The sequence below is a fragment of the Callorhinus ursinus genome, unplaced genomic scaffold (assembly GCF_003265705.2).
Source record: "Callorhinus ursinus isolate GAN/ISIS: 27379988/994484 unplaced genomic scaffold, GSC_fseal_2.0 scaffold70, whole genome shotgun sequence".
NCBI lineage: Eukaryota > Metazoa > Chordata > Mammalia > Carnivora > Otariidae > Callorhinus > Callorhinus ursinus.
Window position 1 is genome coordinate 1,083,256 of NW_027397132.1, and position 18,547 is coordinate 1,101,802.

The 18,547-nt window shown below is 45.1% G+C and overlaps 1 protein-coding gene across 1 annotated transcript in view; it reads left to right on the top strand.

Moving 5' to 3' along the window:
* The window catches only part of BAIAP2L1 (BAR/IMD domain containing adaptor protein 2 like 1), a 94,690-nt gene that overhangs the window by 66,660 nt on the left and 9,483 nt on the right, over positions 1-18,547 (top strand). Inside the window, exons 4-12 of the mRNA XM_025863591.2 lie at positions 2,138-2,199; positions 2,309-2,380; positions 3,690-3,827; positions 4,495-4,647; positions 6,382-6,549; positions 9,197-9,344; positions 11,447-11,654; positions 12,299-12,376; positions 13,635-13,815. Of these exons, the coding sequence (XP_025719376.1) occupies positions 2,138-2,199; positions 2,309-2,380; positions 3,690-3,827; positions 4,495-4,647; positions 6,382-6,549; positions 9,197-9,344; positions 11,447-11,654; positions 12,299-12,376; positions 13,635-13,815 (1,208 nt within the window). The remainder of the gene's footprint in view (positions 1-2,137; positions 2,200-2,308; positions 2,381-3,689; positions 3,828-4,494; positions 4,648-6,381; positions 6,550-9,196; positions 9,345-11,446; positions 11,655-12,298; positions 12,377-13,634; positions 13,816-18,547) is intronic.

Here is an 18,547-nt window from a genome sequence, read left to right on the forward strand (position 1 = left end):
TAGATCTGACTTGCCAAGAATAGAGTGCTTAATTTTCAAGTAATTGAAGTGGGGTTTTTTGTTGTTGCTGTTGTTTTTCATCTCCAGCCAGGAGTTATTTATGGGTTTAAAATGGATATGAAAGTAACTCAGACTATTTCAGGATCTGAAATCGCTAAATGATAAAGTGACATATTAATGTAATTATATTCTTGGTCATAGGAAGGTTTCCTTTGTGAAGAACTCTCATTTGTTTCATGTTGAGCTTTAGGAGAACTTAATTATGGGAGAAATGAAGTCAGTGTCATTAAGGATGGAAAGTGGGTATCTTGATAACTTGGTGTGGTGGGGATGAGTGCTGGGGATGTGTCTGCCCTCACTCTCAGGTTTGTCCAGCAGGCTGTTCTGTTAGAGGTTCCTAGACTCACAGGCTGCTTAGGGACTTTAAGTTATGTACCTGTAACCTTATAAGGAGACTCTTTGTCCCCACCACCTGCCATGGTTATTTTAAGCAGCACTGTTCACAGTGGGCTTCATGCTGAGGAGTTGGTTTATCTGGGACACCGTGGGGGCTGGGGGAATGACATGTTACATTTGATTTTGAGGGATCCCTGGCACCCCTGAGGAAGAGGGTCTGGAGGAGAACAAGCTGGGAGTCAAGAGAAATGATAAGAGCTTGAGGGGCAAGACCCGAGAGGTCCAACTGGTGGGTTTGAATGTGTTGGTGGGGGGCAGACTAGGGAGACTCTTCCCCCACCCCTCATGGGACAGATGATTGGGCGCACAGAGACTTCACAAGTCATTCTCACATACGTTCTCTCCCAGGCAGGGAAGGGCTGGCACATTTGTTGCCCAAGAAAGCAGGATGAGTAAGGGGCGTGATTTCACCCTAGAGGCTGGCCCAAGTAATGACACACATGCACAAGGGAATGAGTCTTTGTCGTTGAGTGTGACATATGGGTGAAGTGTAAACCCCATGTGACTGGCTGTGAGCTGGCAGCCAAGAGCTGGGATTGGAGACTATGGGGTGAATTCACTTTTAGACATGTTGAATGTGAGGTACCTAATGAGACATCCAGGTGGACATGTTCAGGAAGGGGCTGGATTTCTGAGTCTGAAGATGGGGGGGTAGGGGGACTAGACTGGCTATTTGAGAGTCACATGTCTTAACTCTTTCTAGAACAGGGCACCATAGTATCATTTCTGTAAAGGTGATAGCTGAAGTCACAGTCTAGTTGGTATTCTTTCTCTTTCCCCACATCTACCACAGTCTTAATTTTAATTCTCCTTCATCTGCAGCCTTCAGTTTACCCAAGGAATTCCTACCAAACTGTGGGAGGATCTACCCAGCACATTTTGTTCTTGTTTGTATGGTCTGGTGGTTGTTCCAAATGAATCTATTTTTTCTAGTTCTTAGGTATCAGACCCATTTGGTTCCTATAGATAAGTGAACAGGGAGAGGCTCTTGTTCACCTTTATCAGAGTTTAGTAGCAGAGATGCATCACACTGCCTCAAACTGCAAGAGATGTACTTTGCAAATCAAGTGGTTTGTCTTGCTGCTTTTGGAGTAAAGCTCAATTCTCGAACATTTTCCATGTGACTGTACTTGTTTCAGAGAATTGATGTAGTCCCGGGAGATACGAGGCAGAGCACTGTCCCTGCTGCATTTTCCCATGGTGTTAATATTTTCCAAAATGATACAAGAACTAATATGAGAAAAAACAACCTTTATCTTTTATGCCTGACAGATAATCAGATTACTCTGGGGATTAGATAAAAATAAGTCATTTGTTCCTATAGTTAGTTACTATAATGACCATGATAATCTTGCATAAGAGAATTTAAAAATTAAATCAGATAAATAAGATTCAGCTTAGTGAATGAGAAAATATAGAAAGCATGATGTGAATTTGAAGACAAAATTGGCATTCTCTGGATGAACAGTGTTGTACAGTAAGTTTGCTAGGGACTATGTCCCTTTGGCGCCCACCCTGCCACGGGCACGCAGTCACTGCTTCTGACGTGCCACAGGGCCTGATGCTTCCAGCCGCGGTTCGCAGCGGTAGATTGTGCTTCATTCCACTATTTTACTTTCTTTAATATCTTCACAAAATCCACACAGTGACTTTTCCCCCTAACATCTGATTTTATTCACAGGCCATGTTCTCATAGAGATTTCAAGTACCCACAAGAAACTCAATGAGAGTCTTGATGAAAACGTATGTAAACTATGTTTATACTTATAAAATAAAATATATTTTATTTCCAAACTGTATTTTGCTTAATGTCTCAAATCTGGTGTGAACTTTTAATTCCTTTTGTTAACAGTTCAAAAAATTCCATAAAGAGATTATACATGAGCTGGAGAAGAAGACAGAACTTGATGTAAAATACATGAATGTGAGTACACGGTTTTCTCCACCTCCATGGTTGGAAGTGGGTGTGGGGCACGGGGACCTGGCGTTCCGGGAGGCTGCCCTTGCCTGATCTCTGAGCGGAGGAGAACTTTCTCTCACTGTTTATCCAGCAGCAGAAAACATGGACAGAGCTTAGTGTTGAGTATATATACACAGAGGCAGGAAACTGACAAGGTCCCTTGGAGCTGGGTGCCCCGTTTGCATTAACACCTGGGATCTTTATTAAAAAGCAGAGAGGAAAATATTGCAAGGAGTCCTCCTGCTTCAGACAGCACTGTTTCCAAAGAACACGTATGTGGGGACAACCTCTGCATCTGTATTCGTGCTGCTGTAGCTGTTGCTTTCACAAACCACGTCAGGGTGTGAGACGTGGGTGGGAGAACCACCATCTGGAGCTCCCTGGGACTCCCAGGTCCATTCGTCAGAGACTGCTCCTGCGTTGTGTCCCTTGCCTGTCACCTGGTATTGATGACTCCAGCTGTTTTCTCCTTCTGCCGGACCCTCCAGCCCTGTCACACGGCTCTTTCCATCTCCCTTACCTGCTGTGGAATAGCTGCTTTCTTTGCCACCTAAAGCCTCTTTCTCACCAAGACCCCATGTGGCAGTAAGCACTGTCATTACCCTGAAATCGTCCCACGGCCCCTGAGTGCGTGTGCTCTGTGTGCTCTGGAGGAAGGCGGCAGGACCACCTACAACAGCTGAGGTGGATGTAATGCCAAGCATTTTCCATACATTATCAGATTTTTGTCCCTACAGAAACCCCATAATGTAGCTACTCTCCTATCCTCACTGTACATATTAAAGGGAAAACATGAATTTGAGAGAAACTAAGTGGTTGCTGAGATCCCACAGGAAGTGAAGGATTTCACCAGAATTCTAACTTAGGTCTGTGAGGCTCCAAAAACACTTGGTTACACAGCACCCAAAATAATCAGAAGTGATTGTGCTTGTTCATTCTGTTTTTTAAAGTTGTAAGTCATAAAACAGGAACATTTGACTTAATATTGTTTTTTTATTCACCAAAGTACTTAGCACTCAGTGTCCTAAAAAATTTGAGAAAATAAGGAATAAAAGAAAGAAAAGACATTCTTGTCTTCTAAGAGTTGCCCTTGGGGTCAGTAGCCCCTTGTCCGACCAGGGGACTTTAAGACAGACAAAGCTGCATGTTGGAGGGAGGGAGCAGTATGAGGTGAGGGTGTGCAGGGCCATGCCCAACGGAAGTGTTAGCAAAAGTAACTGCCCAACAGTTTGCACGGTGCTGCACTCAAATAAGCACAATATTTAACTTACAGGCAACTCTGAAAAGATACCAAACGGAACACAAAAGTAAATTAGATTCTCTGGAGAAATCTCAAGCTGAGTTAAAGAAAATCAGAAGGAAAAGTCAAGGAGGACGAAATGCACTCAAATACGAACACAAAGAAATTGAGGTGAACTTTTCAGCACTATTTTATTTTGTTGTTGACAGTTTATACAATTTACAGGGAACATTACTTACCTCAGTCAGCCACTTTAACCACTTACTGCTATGCCGCTGTTGAAGTTAAAAATGAGCGTTTTGACTTGGTATGAGCTGAAGGCTACAGAGTTTTCCAGAGTTAAGAATAATTAATAGCCTCCTAAAAACATTGGCATTTTCTCCTGATTTGGGGGTGGGGAGGTGGTAAGAGATATTCCATGATTAGCATTACTCTCCCCATGTTACAGATGAAGAACATGGGGCTTAGGCCAAGTCACATGGTTGATACTTAGAACTGGGGTTTAAATTTGAACTTTCTGGTTTCAAAGTCCTTGATTTTCCACTAGAACACAATCCTATCCCTGAAGTATAAAGTAATATTTTGTGCAGATTGCCCAATGCAGAATGTAAGGCCTTTGGCAACGTCCTTCTACACATGAGTCAGGGATCTTAATCAGAATGATGATACCTGCTCAGGTCAGGTTACAGCTTTGTTATTTTATCTCATGTTTATCTATTTAGCGTTAACTTCTCTTTCAAAATAAACCAAGTGTAAAGACGGCACAAGATAAATGTCTGGCTGTGCAGCTACTTGATTCCTCATGACATACTTGTATAATTATTATTTATTTTCCTAGTATGTAGAAACCGTTACGTCTCGCCAGAGCGAAATCCAGAAATTTATTGCAGATGGTTGCAAAGAAGCTCTACTTGAAGAGAAAAGGCGCTTCTGCTTTCTGGTCGACAAACACTGTAGCTTTGCAAATCACTTACATTATTATCATTTACAGGTGGGTTTGTGATGGCAAGTTTTGTTGCATTATTAATAATTTAATTTCATATTCAAATGCCCTTGAAATGCTTCACCTTCCATATGTGCCTCAATGTAAAGCGATGGGCCTAGTTTACCAATGAGAAGAGATGCCAAAGAAACACCTTTTGGCCCACTTGAATATGTAAACTTTCAGAAATGTGGATGAAATGGTTAAATATTGCTTATAATACATGATTAATTTAGTAGTATATCCATATTTAAAATCTTTCATAAAATAATGCTTAATAATCAAGAATTAGTACTTTTTTCTTTTTTCACCTATGAGTCAGCTTTTCTCAGACTCTTTCTGATGCGTCCTCAGCATCAGTGTGTTCAGAGCCATGGGATGAGTCCCAGCGAGCCAAGCTCACCCCACCTGGGTAGTTTGAGTGTTCACCTTGGGAGTCCATGCACAGAGGTGTCCCTGGAAGTTCTCTCCCAGCCGCAGACCCATTCACAGCATCAGGACACTTGCTGTGGTTCCTTTTTCATTCCTCTTCAAGGTGTTTCCTCATGATCTCATCACCCGTGGAACTGGCTTTACTGCCCTCCTTCCAGCACACGTAGTTGTGAAGTTTTACCCCCAGGAATCATTACAAGATAATACGTTACTTTCCCTTCCTTTTTTTTTTTTTTTAATTATAAATTTTACTGGGCCTGTGTAAGCATCCAAAACTAGCATGGAGTGAAGTCAAATATTCATTGTTATTTATAATAATTTAGATAGCGCTCCATGGTAGAAGTTTCTAAGAGCTTGAAAATAAGGCAACTTCCTCTTTTTCAGGGGAAAAAAAACTTGGCCTTGTATGTATGCTTTGGTCATATGTTACATATTCCATAAAGTTTTTGCAACCTTAAGGACCATTCATCTACCAGATCTAAAGCCCCAAGATCTAACATTGTTACAGGAAAGGAAAGAATTGCAGTATTAGATGATCACTTTGTACTCAGTTCAGCAGTGTCTGTTTCCGGTGAGGGTGTCCTGCTGGGGCAGGGTCATAGGTCAGGTGACCTTGAGGCTCTTCCTTTGGCCTAGCCCTGCCAGTGATGGGGTACTCACTGTGTCACAAGGCAACCTTGCCAATTTGCAGAGAGCTCTAGTTGGTGGCAGACTCATGCTTAACCTTGGATCCCGGTTACACTTTTTAGCATAAACGAAGTCTACTTCTCTTCTCTACTGGGAATCTCTTCATCTCTCTGAAAACTGCTTCTTTGCCTTCCGTTTTTCTGGTTCCAGCATCCCAGTCCTTTCAGTGGCTCCTTGGACAAAGCAGGCCCAAGCAATCGGTGTGTCAGGGCTACAGTCCGAGGCCATAGGTGGTTTGGGGTGAGGGTTTTTTGCCTTCTCTTAGGAGTGGGAGGAAGAAAGCACTGATTGGCATTTCTGGGGCCACTGGGGAAACAGTGGGGCTTAATAAGATTGTTCAGCCCTTCCCTTTTCGTGTTTGAGTTTGTTCTGCGTCAGTCTTCAACTCTGCATTCACACTGAGGCAGAGGGCAAGCTGCTGTAGAACAGGGGCCGACACCTCTCGCAGCAAGTAACACAGGGAGGAAGTTCATAGATGCTTAAGTGCTCACTGAATTTGACCCAAAGCTCTCACACTTCTGGTGGTAAGCCAGTAAAACATTATCCCTGATATTTGACGTGACTTTTCTCAGCTCTTTGAACAGTACACGTTTGTGTTTTGTTGTGTTTCTCTCGGATTCACAGTCTGCAGAATTACTCAATTCCAAGCTGCCCCGGTGGCAGGAAACGTGTGGTGACGCTACCAAAGTGCCCGAGAAGATCATGAATATGATTGAGGAAATAAGGACCCCAAGCTCTACCCCCGTGTCCGGGACACCCCAGCCCTCACCGATGATTGAGAGAAGCAGCATGGTAGGGATGGGTTCTCTCTCCAAGATTTCATTTGGGTTTTTACTGATAGATCTTGGGCCAAATTTGCACGAAGGACCAAGGCCTTTGGTGATGGCAATCACAGGTCCTTCCTTGTCTCACTCTGATCCCGTTACCTTCAGATTTGACATTAGCCATGCAGTGCTCAGCACTGTGTAGTGCTGTGTTCAACTCTGTTATCTTTGTTTTGGAAATGTTACTGCTACTGTTTTTAATTGTAATGATTCCAACTTTGTGAGTTTATTCCAAGTGAAGGAGGCGTAGGTGTCTTAGAGAATAATCAGCAAAACTCTGGTGCCATTCATCACAACATAAGGTACTTCAGAAAAAAACAGCCACCAAAGTATTTCAAGGTAATGAAATCAAGCATTGTAGTTTGCCACTCCTTGTACCTCGGCTTTATTGCTTTTCACAAATGTGGAAATACGCCCTTGATCTTAGCCAAAAGGCCGAGAAGCGATACAAATGTGGAAATTCAGATCCAGGGGATAGTTTAGACACATGGGTCCACCCTGACCTCTGAAATGAAAGCAAAGATGCTAAAGACCAGTCGACAACCTACAGAATAGATCATAACTGCATGGGGGATAAGAGAAGGTGCTGTCGGTGGGCCAGAAACACTGAAGGAGTCTCAGAGAAAGGCAAGATCAGTGTGTGTGAAGAATCAAGAGAGAAGAAAATCTCAGCCCCAAGCACATGCAGGGCAAGACTGTAGCAGAGGGCCGAGCAGTGAGCTCAGAGTCAGTGGGTCTAAGAAGGGGTGGAGAATGGCATGTGGCGTTCCTATATATGGTCGGTTCTAGACGATTCACATCCTCTAAGGTGGTCCCACTTGTGCTAAACAGTAGGCGTCAGGGCTTTTGTCCACTGGCCGAAACTGTGTGTTCAGAGGCCAGGCACCCGCCTAGCTGCGTCTTCCCTGTCTCCACCTCACCACAGGTAGTCTGTGATAACAAGAACAGGCAAAATACAGACTATGATAAACCGGCAAAAGAATAGGGAATGCCATACAATACAGAGATGGACAGATAATCGGGGCTCACCAAACAAGTGAGGAAAACCAGTATCCTGAAAAAACACACTAAAAGAAAAAAACTGGAATAAACAATATTGGAGGCAACAGAGGCAGGAGGGCAGAGGAGAAATCTTTAGAAAGAAACGAAAAGATATTACATCCCCAGGGGAAAATTAACTAAAGATTTTGGGAATTAAAAATGGATTATTATTCACAATTGAGATGTCTGGGATTTGCTTCAGCATATTCCAGGCACGGGGGAAGATGGTGTAGCATATATGAAACAATATTGGCCATGAATTCATAATTGTTGAAGCTGGGTGTTGGGTACAGGGAGATTTATTGTGCTGTTCTTTCTCCTTTATACATGCTTGAAATTTTTCTAAAATAGCTTTTTAAATTTTTCCCTCCCCTTTCCCCCTCCACAAAAAAAAACATAAGCAAACCCCCACACCAATAGGTGGGCTCATTAACAGAATGGAACTGCTTAGAAAATTAATCCAAAGAGCTCTCACAAAACACAGAACAAAAACGGAGAGAGGATGTAAACATAATGTTAGACAGGTTGGAGATACCCAATTGCCTTCTCAAAATCATCACCAGATGTCTAACGGGGATCTCAAATTCAACTTGTCTAAAACCAGATGACTGATTTCTCACTCTAAGTGTGCTTCTCTAGTCTTCCCCATCCAGAAAATGGCAGCTCCATCCTTCCAGTAGCTCGGGCACAAATGCGGACTTCTCTCCCTCTCTCCACCCCCCACCTGCCTACCCCTCAGCCACAGCCAAGCCCTGGGCCTGCCCTGTCGTTTCCACCTTCAAAGTATAAACAGGTCCAGCCGCTTCACACCCATCCACTGCCCTAACTGTGGTCCCTGCTGAGATTACTGCAGTAGACTCTGCCTGATCTTTAACACGGCAACGACAGTGAGCCTGGACAAATGAAAAAAAACAAAACCTTGATAGACTGTGGTCAAGTTGCAGAAGGGGATAAAGAGAAAATTCTAAAAACTTCCAGAGAGGGGGAAAATAGATTACTTACAAAGAAAAGAGTACTCCACTGGTACCAGATTTCTTGTTAGCAAAACAAGTTGTTAGAAATCAATGGAGCAATGCACTCAAAAATCCTTGGAAAAATTATTTTAAATGTAGAATCCTAGGGCACCTGGGTGGCTCAGTCAGTTAAGTATCTGCCGTCGGCTCAGGTCATGATCCCGGGGTCCAGGGTCCTGCTCTGCAGGGAGTCTGCTTCTCCCTTAACCCCTCCTCCTACTTGTTCTCTCAGTCTCTCTTTCAAACAAATAAAATCTCTAAAAAAAACAAAACAAAACCTGTAGTACCTAGGAGGGAGCCTAAAATCCATAGAGACAGAAAGTAAATTAGTGGTTGCCAGGGTGTAGTGGGAAATGGGGAGTAACTGCCTTTTAAAAAAAATGAAGACAAAAATGAAAAAAATGTGATATTCTTGAAATAATTCAGAGTGGGGCATTGCCATCAACCAAGAGAACTTTGTGAAGAAAGTGGAATTTAAAGCATGTTAAAACAGCCCTGGGAATCTGTATAATTCCATTGCTGTGTTACACTAATATTAAACTAATGAAGAATTTTTCACAGGTTGGGAAAGATTATGACACTCTTTCTAAATATTCGCCAAAGGTGCCCCCAGCTCCTTCAGCCAGAGCGTATACTAGTCCTTTGATTGATATGTTTAATAACCCAGCAACAGTTGGACAGAATTCGGAAAGGATAAAGAATTCAACAGGTAAGAGATTTATTTTATTTTAAAATACCTTTTTAGGGAGCGCCTGGGTGGCTCAGTCGTTAAGCGTCTGCCTTCGGCTCAGGTCATGATCCCAGGGTCCTGGGTTCGAGCCCCACATCGGGCTCCCTGCTCAGCGGGAAGCCTGCTTCTCCCTCTGCCGCTCCCCCTGCTTGTGTTCCCTCTCTCGCTGTGTCTCTCTCTGTCAAATAAATAAATAAAATCTTTAAAAAATAAAATAAAATACCTTTTTAGGGGTGCCTCAGTTGTGCAGTCAGTTGAGCCTCTGACTCTTGGTTTTGGGTCATGATCTTTGGCTTGGGTTGTGATTTCGGGGTGTTGGGATCGAGCCCAGCCTCAGTCTCTGGGCGCAGCGGGAAGTCAGCTTGAGATTCTCTTTCCCTCTGCCCCTCCCCCTGCTCGCATTCCACCCCCAAATAAATAAAGTCTATAAAATTAGCATCGTTAAAAAATAAAATACCTTTTTAAATTTTTTTACTATTTTAGATAAACGTTATCCTGAGGTAGGGGTAAATAAACATCTATGGTAGCACACATTTATCATTGCCTTGTTGAAACTTTTTTTTTTTTTTTAAGATTTTATTTATTTGAGAGAGAGAGCATGAGCAGGGAGGAGGGGCAGAGGGAGAGGGAGCCTGATGCGGGGCTCAGTCCCAGGACCCCAGGATCATGACCTGAGCTAAAGGCAGAAGCTTAACCAACTGAGCCACCCAGCCACCCCTGCCTTATTGAAACTTACACTTCAAAGTAAATAAAGGTCTGGGTTTATTATAAAACCATAAGACATTTTATAAGTGACACATTTCTTTGACAAATTCTAATTCCATATACTGCTTGATGTTTATACAAAGGAAACTTACTATTGAAAGGTGTTACATTTTGAAATGGGATATAACTTACAAAGAGCCTCATATTGTGCACCATATTTGGTGGCAATTGTGATAAAATTTCTTTTTCAATAAAACAAACCATAAAAGTTCACATGACAAAATTATGGTGATTGATCTTACCAGTAGTAGGCTTAGTGTCTTTCATCATCTCTAACAGAGAACTTCATGCTTTCTGGACACTTAAGTTCTAACTGCTTAAATTTCTTAACTCTATTGATGCTTTTTCAATAAATCAGGACAAGTTACTGTTTGCTGAGATTTCAGAGGGCTTTGCTTCGGCTCTGCTCTGTATAGACAGAGTCTTTGGCACCCAGAGACCCCTCTCTTTGTGCGGGGTATCTCACAGGCCCCTTGGGTATGAAAGTCATGGCCATTGAGCCATGTGCTAGAGAGAGCCCACAGACTACAGCATTTGCAGCTGCTGAGTGAGATCCAGAGATGAGAGTTTCAGAATGGCAATTTTGTTTCTTTGGAGTGGTAAATATCAGCTGGTGCTGGAATTGAGACAGAAATGTACAGCTCGATGCTTCACATCGTGCAGGGACTATGGTATCAGGCCACCCACATCCCATGCTGGCCTGCTAACGGAGATCCCGGTGAGTCACTGTGGACGATAACTGATAACCACTCCTTCCCTCAGAAGCTGTGAAGCATTGAGAGTGTGGACTGGCACTTAGGGAGGGTTCAGTAAACGTGCTGGTCCTCATCGCATCCTTACTGCATTCCCAGGTGAGATCTTGAGCCGTTGCACGGCGAGAACATCTGCATTTCCAGTCTCTTATTCTTTGTGGTTCAGATCGTGGGCAATGGCGTTTGAGTTGATGCCCTACACTGCCTTGGGGTTCGTGTTGGGAGAGCAGGCAAGGAAAGCATCAGGCCCTCCAGTGATGCGTCATTTTGCCTCTGATTAAATCAGAGTGCGGGTGAAGCCTGGCATGTACTGTATCCTCTCCGCCTGGAAAAGAGCATTTAGCCCCAAGAGTCCTGCTCAGTGAGAGACCTCAGGCTGTGGTTCTGCCTCTGCTCCTCGCGGTGCCTGCCCGTCCAGGCAAAGTCTAAGTGTGGAAACAGCGTGCTCGGAGCCGCAGTAGGACAAGTGTTGGCAGGCGGGAGTGGGTGGCTTTCTGGGGTTTGCTTGTTTGGACTTGTTATCAGTCCCTGAAAAGCGATCACTGCTGCGCTCATTTTCAACAGATTCTTCAGATGATCCCAGTTTACCGCGATCAGTCTCTGTTGCAACTGGACTGAACATGATGAAGAAGCAGAAAGTAAAAACCATTTTCCCACACACTGCTGGTGCAAACCAGACTTTGCTCAGCTTCGCGCAGGGAGACATCCTCACACTGCTCATCCCTGAGGAGAAGGACGGCTGGCTTTATGGAGAGCATGACACCACCAAAGTGTAAGTCTCAGGGCAGATGCTGTCCACACAGCAGTCAGGGCCACCCAGCACTTCAGAGAGCGGCCATATCTTCTTTTAGTGGCAAATTGTCTTTGTGATCACAGCGTTTTTACCAAAGTTCAGTTCATAGTTTAGTTATGGTTCTAGTGTAGTTAATTGGAGTTACTCTGTCTCAGGTTATTTTCTGTATGTGCATATATAGATGAATTTGATACTTGAATAGGTCATAATGAAGTCACCTCTGAAAGTAGTTTTAAATAATTCTTGTGGTTTTTTTTTTCCTTGAAAGAAGACTTTGGATTTCTCAAGGATAGTCTGCACATCAGATGGATTTTGTTAAGATTTAGCGCATAAATAGTTTAAATGCTAGCGTCTTCAGCCATGAGTATGTGCACAGGCCTTACTGTAAGCTGGTTAAATTGGTTTTCTGTGCAGATTATTCAGCTATTAAATAAATGTGGAAAAAAGCCAAAAAGGTAATCCAAATAAAAAAAAGCTGTATGTAAAATACACATTGTGTGATGTGGTGAAAATGGACCGGTCTGCCCCTGAGCTGTCCCTGAGCCATTCTGTAATATACTTTAAGTTCACTTGTCTTCTGCTGACCCCACAACCAGGCCTTTTTTCTCCTTCCTCACCTGTAGGAGGGGCTGGTTCCCAGCATCCTACACAAAGTTGCTGGAAGAAGATGCAAAGGAGGCCATGAGTGTGCCCACACCAAGGTAGGACCTGACTGTGGCTCCCATTTACCAGTGACGAAAACTCACCTTTGACCTCATGATTTTGGACATAGGAGAATTCTGTCTAGATGTGTGGCGACCCCATAGGGAAACCTCCAGTCGTGTAGGAGAGTACAAAAGGGGGACTATTACCCACAGCTATTCCCTTATGGTTTCTGCTGTGGGGGCATGCCTCCAGACTCTGCTCCTCACCCTCATCAGCCTTCTGGAACCACTTACTGTCCCTCCCCCCCCCCCCCCCCCGGCCAGCTCACTAAATCCAAGGTGACCATCATTACCATTACTGCTTAGGAAGTGCCAAAGTGCCTTATGCTGACTAGCTCATTTAATTCTCGTAACAACCTTATGAGGTAGGTCCCCACTTTAAAATTGAGGACACTGAGGTACAGGAAGGTCTTTTCCATGCCTAGCTATGAATATTTATATGTGTATCAGCAGCTGTAGTTGGTTACCCCGTGAGTCCTCAGAAGTGACATCCAGGGGCGCCTGGGTGGCTCAGTCGGCTAAGCATCTGACTTTTGATTTCGGCTCAGGTCGTGATCTCAGGGTCGTGAGATCAAGCCCTGAGTTGGGCTCCATGCAGGCCATGGAGTGTGCTTAGGATTCTCTCTCTCTGCTTCTCTCTCCCTCTGCCCCTCCCTACCTCTCTAAAAAGGAAAGAAAGAAATGACATATCCAAACCGCACTCCTCATTTTTACCCTAAATTGCCTCATCCTCAGTGTTTCTCATCTCAAAGCCTCTAATCCATCCAGCTGTCCCCGCAGACCTTTGAGCACCACACTCGATGCCCCCCCTCCAAGTCCTGCTCCGTGTCATCTGTGTGTCCTCACCCCTGGCAGAACGGCTCAACTGCCGAGTGGCCAAGGAATAAAACTAGATATTGTGTTTGTGATGTTAAAATGCTGAGGACTGACTTGTTTTGTTTTTCAAATCTGAAGTGCTCAACACTTTGCTAAGGCTTTTGCTGTAGTCTTCATTTTCTTACTGATCTTAAATTAATCAAGAGCCAGCTCTTAATTAAGACAGTTTTTTTGAGTGCACATTTACAAACCAGTAAAAACATTACAGTATTTTTTATATTGATGTATATTGTGTGTGCACACACGCATGTCTCGTCATCTCCTCTCTCACACCCTGTGTGAGTGTTCACCTATTGCAGTTCTGGCCCTAGGATATTTAGGATGTTTGGGATTCAGATGGCAGGATCTTACGTAACTTGTACTCTCTGCTTGTTGGTAGCCTGGCCCCAGTGAGAAGCATCAGCACGGTGAATTTATCTGAGAAAAGCAATGTTGTCATTCCCCCACCGGATTACTTGGAATGTTTGTCCCAGGGAGCGGCTGCAGATAAGAAAGCAGATGTTTCCAAAAATACTTCTACCTTTAAAGCACCGGTGTCCCAGCCAGAAGCCACATCTCCTGTGAGTGGAACTGCAGCATAACGTCCTGTGTACCCCCACCCTGAATGGCAGTATGGGGGGTGTGGGCTCTTGTTCTACCAGGAATGAAGGTGGTATCCCCCCAGGCGGGGCTGGCATGCGCTCCTGAATCTTCTGCATTCCCACCCTCTCACACAGCCACACAACTTCCATAACTTCAGTACTTCTGTTTGTTTTTATCTGTAAATGTAGTTCGTCAGATGGTATCAGGTGTTCTCTCCTCGCCTTTGGCCCCGGCTGCAGTCAGTCAGTCTCATCACTTGTTCTGCGTTTTCTTCAATTTTCATACCGTTTCCTGAAGGAAGGCTTCTGGTTAAAAGTAACTTTATCTTTGTGGTTTCAGAAAGTGCTTACTCTGCACCAGGTGCTGGGTAAACATGGTGTCATGTACGCCCTCTGTAATCCTAAATGACCCCATAAGATCATAGAGGCCACGGACTCCCAGAGTCCCTTCATTGCTGTGGCACCTGTGTCTCCTGAGCGCCGGCCCCTGGTGCGTGCTCTCAAGGTGCAGAGATGAACAGGACCAGTTAGTGGCTGTCTTGGAACTTACATTCTAGTGGGGGGAAACAGACAGAAATAAACAGTAAACACAGTGATGGAAGCTGTGCAGAGAACTAAAACAAGGTGAGGTGATAGAGGGATGGGGCGACCGCTCACATGGATGCCACAGGTTTGTGTGCAGGTGCTTATGAGGGAGCACCCTGGGGTCCTCACCTGTGAAAGTGAGAGAAGGGGAGCAGCATTCGGCAGGGGGAGAAGCTGGGCTGGGAGGGGAGCCAGGCCTTGATCACTGGCATCCAGGGCAAGAGAGCTTGAGCCAGGGCAGTTTCCCGAAGGGACAGCCCAGGGCAGCGCTCCCTGCATTTTCTTGTTGATCTGGGCAGCACGTGACAGTGTCTGCACCCCCAAGGAGGGGACACTGAAACTGAGCTGAGACCTGAATGGCAAGGAGCCTATCATGTAGGGGTCAAGGAGCGGGAAGGAGCAGAGGAGCACACATACTTGGCATGCTCAGAGAACGAGGCCATGACTCCAGGATGACGGAGAATTGTGAAAGGGGGGATCCGTGTTCTCATTTTTCTTTCAGGACAGATTTTACCGTAAAGAAGGGGAAGCATGAAGAGAACGGAGACCAGGAAGGCAAGCGGAGCGCACGTGGCGTGTGGGGCCGGGAGCAGGGAAGGTAGTGAGCGAGAGGCCACGGGCGCGGGCAGAGGTGCGCACGGACTGGGGAGTTCCTGCTTGAGGGTGGCTGCTCTCCGTGGGGAAGCAAGGGCATCAGCAGAGGAGGTGGGCGGAGCAAGCAAGTGTAAAGAAAGGGAATTTGTGAAACGGGTTCTGAAGAGTGAGAAGGTGCGTGTGGTACAGAATACGGGGTATACGGGGGGTAATGCCGATGCCCGTTTATGGTTTGGGGTCATGATTTAAAAGGAAGCCAGGCAGTTTGGTTGTTTCTCCAGCAAGTGCAGCTGCTCTGGCTCAGACAACTAGTTGGGGTTAACAGGTGGTGGTGCTGGGGGAGGAGCAGGGAGTTCTTGGTGTTTGTGAGGGTAGGGCTGTGGTGTCCCAGACCTTGGCATTCAGGCTGGGCCATGAACGGATCTGGAGGGTGGGAAAGGAGGTGCGGGGGAGGTGGGGCAGAACCTCTGCGAGGCTGCACAGCTGCCGGAGTGCAGTGGGAAGGAGCCTGGGAGGTGAGGGTCAGAGAGTGGGCTGGGCTTCTGGGGGCTGTGCAGCTGAGCTTCGTACCCAGGGCTGCACAGTGGCCAGGTGGTACCAGAGCCTGCCTAGCCTGTACTCCTGCCAGCTTCCTCCCAGAAGTGCCCCCGGGCACTGGTGGTAGTCCACAGGCAGTTGGTACATTGATGCCTGGCTACTTTGTTTTTTATTTTCTGGTTATTGTCTGGTCCTTTCTGTAGCGCACGCAGGGGCATCTCCCTGCTTCTCGTGGGATATGTGGCTCCACAGCTCTGCCCCCATCACCAGTACTGCTGGTGGCCTTTGTTCAGCTGTGAGCGGTGCATGGGTGCGGTCTCTGGATTACATGGAATGGGGACTCTTAAAAATGTGCCCTGCCTTTGACTGGAGCCTTCAGGTGTTTTAGAATATGCCTACCTCATCATAAGCTGCAGTATGTTCTGATCTGGGAAATGCAGGGTTTTGCAGTCTCTCTCAAAAATGTCTTTGGCTTGGGGGCACCTGGGTGGCTCAGTAAGTAAAGTGTCTGCCTTCAGCTCAGGTCATGATCCTGGGGTGCTGGGATCGAGCCCCGTGTCAGGCTCTGCACTCAGGGAGTCTGCTTTTCCCTCTTCCTCTCCCTCTGTGATCTCTCTTGCTCTCTCTCAAATAAATAAATAAAATCTTTAAAAAAAAAAGTCTTTGGCTTCTCAGATAAGCACACTGTACGATACATTGTTTGTACCTTTATTATTCCAAGTTACACCAAAACCTAACAAAAATTATTTTCAAAAGAATGACACACAGCTGTTGAAAATGGAACTTTTCCATTCTTTTATCATGGAAGAGAAATTACTTGGAAGGACAAAGGTATCAAATGCTGTTTTATTAAATACCCTAGTACATTTTATTTATTTATTTATTTTAAAGATTTTATTTATTTATTTGACAGCGAGAGACACAACGAGAGAGGCAACACAAGCAGTGGGAGTGAGAAAGGGAGAAGCAGGCTTCCTGCGGAGCAGGGAGCCCGATGCGGGGCTCCATCCCAGGACCCTAGAATCATGACCCGAGCCGAAGGCAGACGCTTAACCAACTGAGCCACCCAGGCGCCCAACCCTAGTACGTTTTAAAACAATATTCAGACTCTTTGAAAATTATCTTAAGACATTTTGAAAAGCATAAACATTCCTTTTGCTGGGGCAGGCGAAAAAAAATGCTTACAACTGGATGTCACCCAGCTCAGGATCCATGAATACAAGGTACACCGTTCTGGTGTGACCTGTCTATAGTGCCTTCTGTTTTTTTGTTTGATTTCCAACTTTTTCTTAGGGAAAAATTCAAACATAATAAAAGTGGAAAGAATAATGTCTCTCACCCCCAGCTTTGACAATTGTCAATTCATTTACCAATCTTTTTTTTTTTTTAAGACTTATTTGAGAGAGAGCGCGCACGTGTGTGCATGTGATCAGGGGAGGGGCAGAGGGAGAGGGAGAGAGAACCCCAAGCAGACTCCCAAGTTGAGCCTGAGGTGGGGCTCGATCCCACAACCCATGAGATCATGAGCTGAAACCAAGAGTTGGATGCTTAACCAATTGTGCCACCTAGGCATCCCCGCCAATCTTTTTTCATCTTGCCCCTGGCCGCTCCCAGATCAATTTGATGCTAATTCCAGACTTTGTCATCTCATGTATAAATACCTTAAATATAATAATACCTTTTATTTTTACACAACCAAAATACCAATTACCGTATCTTTAAAAATTGACAGTAATTCCTCAATATATCAACCAGTCACTTCAAATTTCTGATTTCTGATTGTCTCATTAAAAATTGAACAGTATAGTTTGAATCTGGATCCAGGCCTGCTCCACACATTGTAATTGGTCACTGAGTCTCATGATGAGTGTTTTTGTATTTAAGGACTCCCCATCTCTTTTTCCTTGTAACTTATCTGGAAGAACCAGGTTATTGGCCCTGGAGGGTGGCCCCTGACTGCATTTCGCTGAATGCATCCACATGGTGTCCTTCACCACATTCCCCTTTCTCCTGTATTCTCGACCTGGATCAGAGTCGGTATTATTGTTTTGTTTCTTTGCCTGTTTCGTTAGAGCATTTCATCGGTGGTGGTGGCTAGTCCATCCAGAGAGACACCTGTCTGATTATCTCTTCTTTTGTGATATTAGCAGCTTTAATAATAACCACCTCACTCCATTACTTTAAGGCTGGGTGATGTCTTCTAAGATAAAAGAATCTTGCCCCAAAATCATAGTTAACACTGAAATTATAAGTGAAAACACTGACATTTTAGGGCGCCTGGGTGGCTCAGTCTGTTAAAGTTCTGCCTTCGGCTCAAGTCCTAATCCCAGGGTCCTGGGACCGAGTCCCACATCGGGCTCCCTGCTCAGTGGGGAGTCTGCTTCTCTCTCTGCCTCTGCCTGCCACTCGCCCTGCTTGTGTGCTCTCTTGCTCGCTCTCTCTGTCAAATAAGTAAATAAATAAATAAAATCTTTAAAAAACACACACACAAATTTTAGCCAACACGGTCTCATTTTAGAGAACATTTTAATTTTCAATATTTTTACCATGTCGGTAAAGCTTTATGATGAAAGCACTGATGCAGTTCTTACTATACTGAATTGGATACACTGAAAAATCCTATTTATCAGTATGGTCAAAAATGATATTATTTAGCATTTGGCAGTTTAAATGAGATCTAACTATTTTTAAACCACTTTGGCTGGATCATACTAGACTGGCAGTGTAAGGAGGCTGCCCTGAAAAGTGCTGAGACTGTCTAGTAAACTGAGGGTTTGGGGCAGAGCAGCAGCTTTGGGCGTGTAGCTTTCTCCGGAGGGCTGGGACGGGGCTGCTGCTGGAGCTGGTCCCATGCTCTGTGGCCACCTCGTGGAAGCCACTGCCCTTCCCACCTTGGCCATGGGTGCAGGAGTCCTCGGCTCACATCCCGTGTGCGCCCAGTCTGTTCTGTCCCAGGGCTCCTCCAGGAAGAGCTCCTCCAGGCAGAGCTCCACAT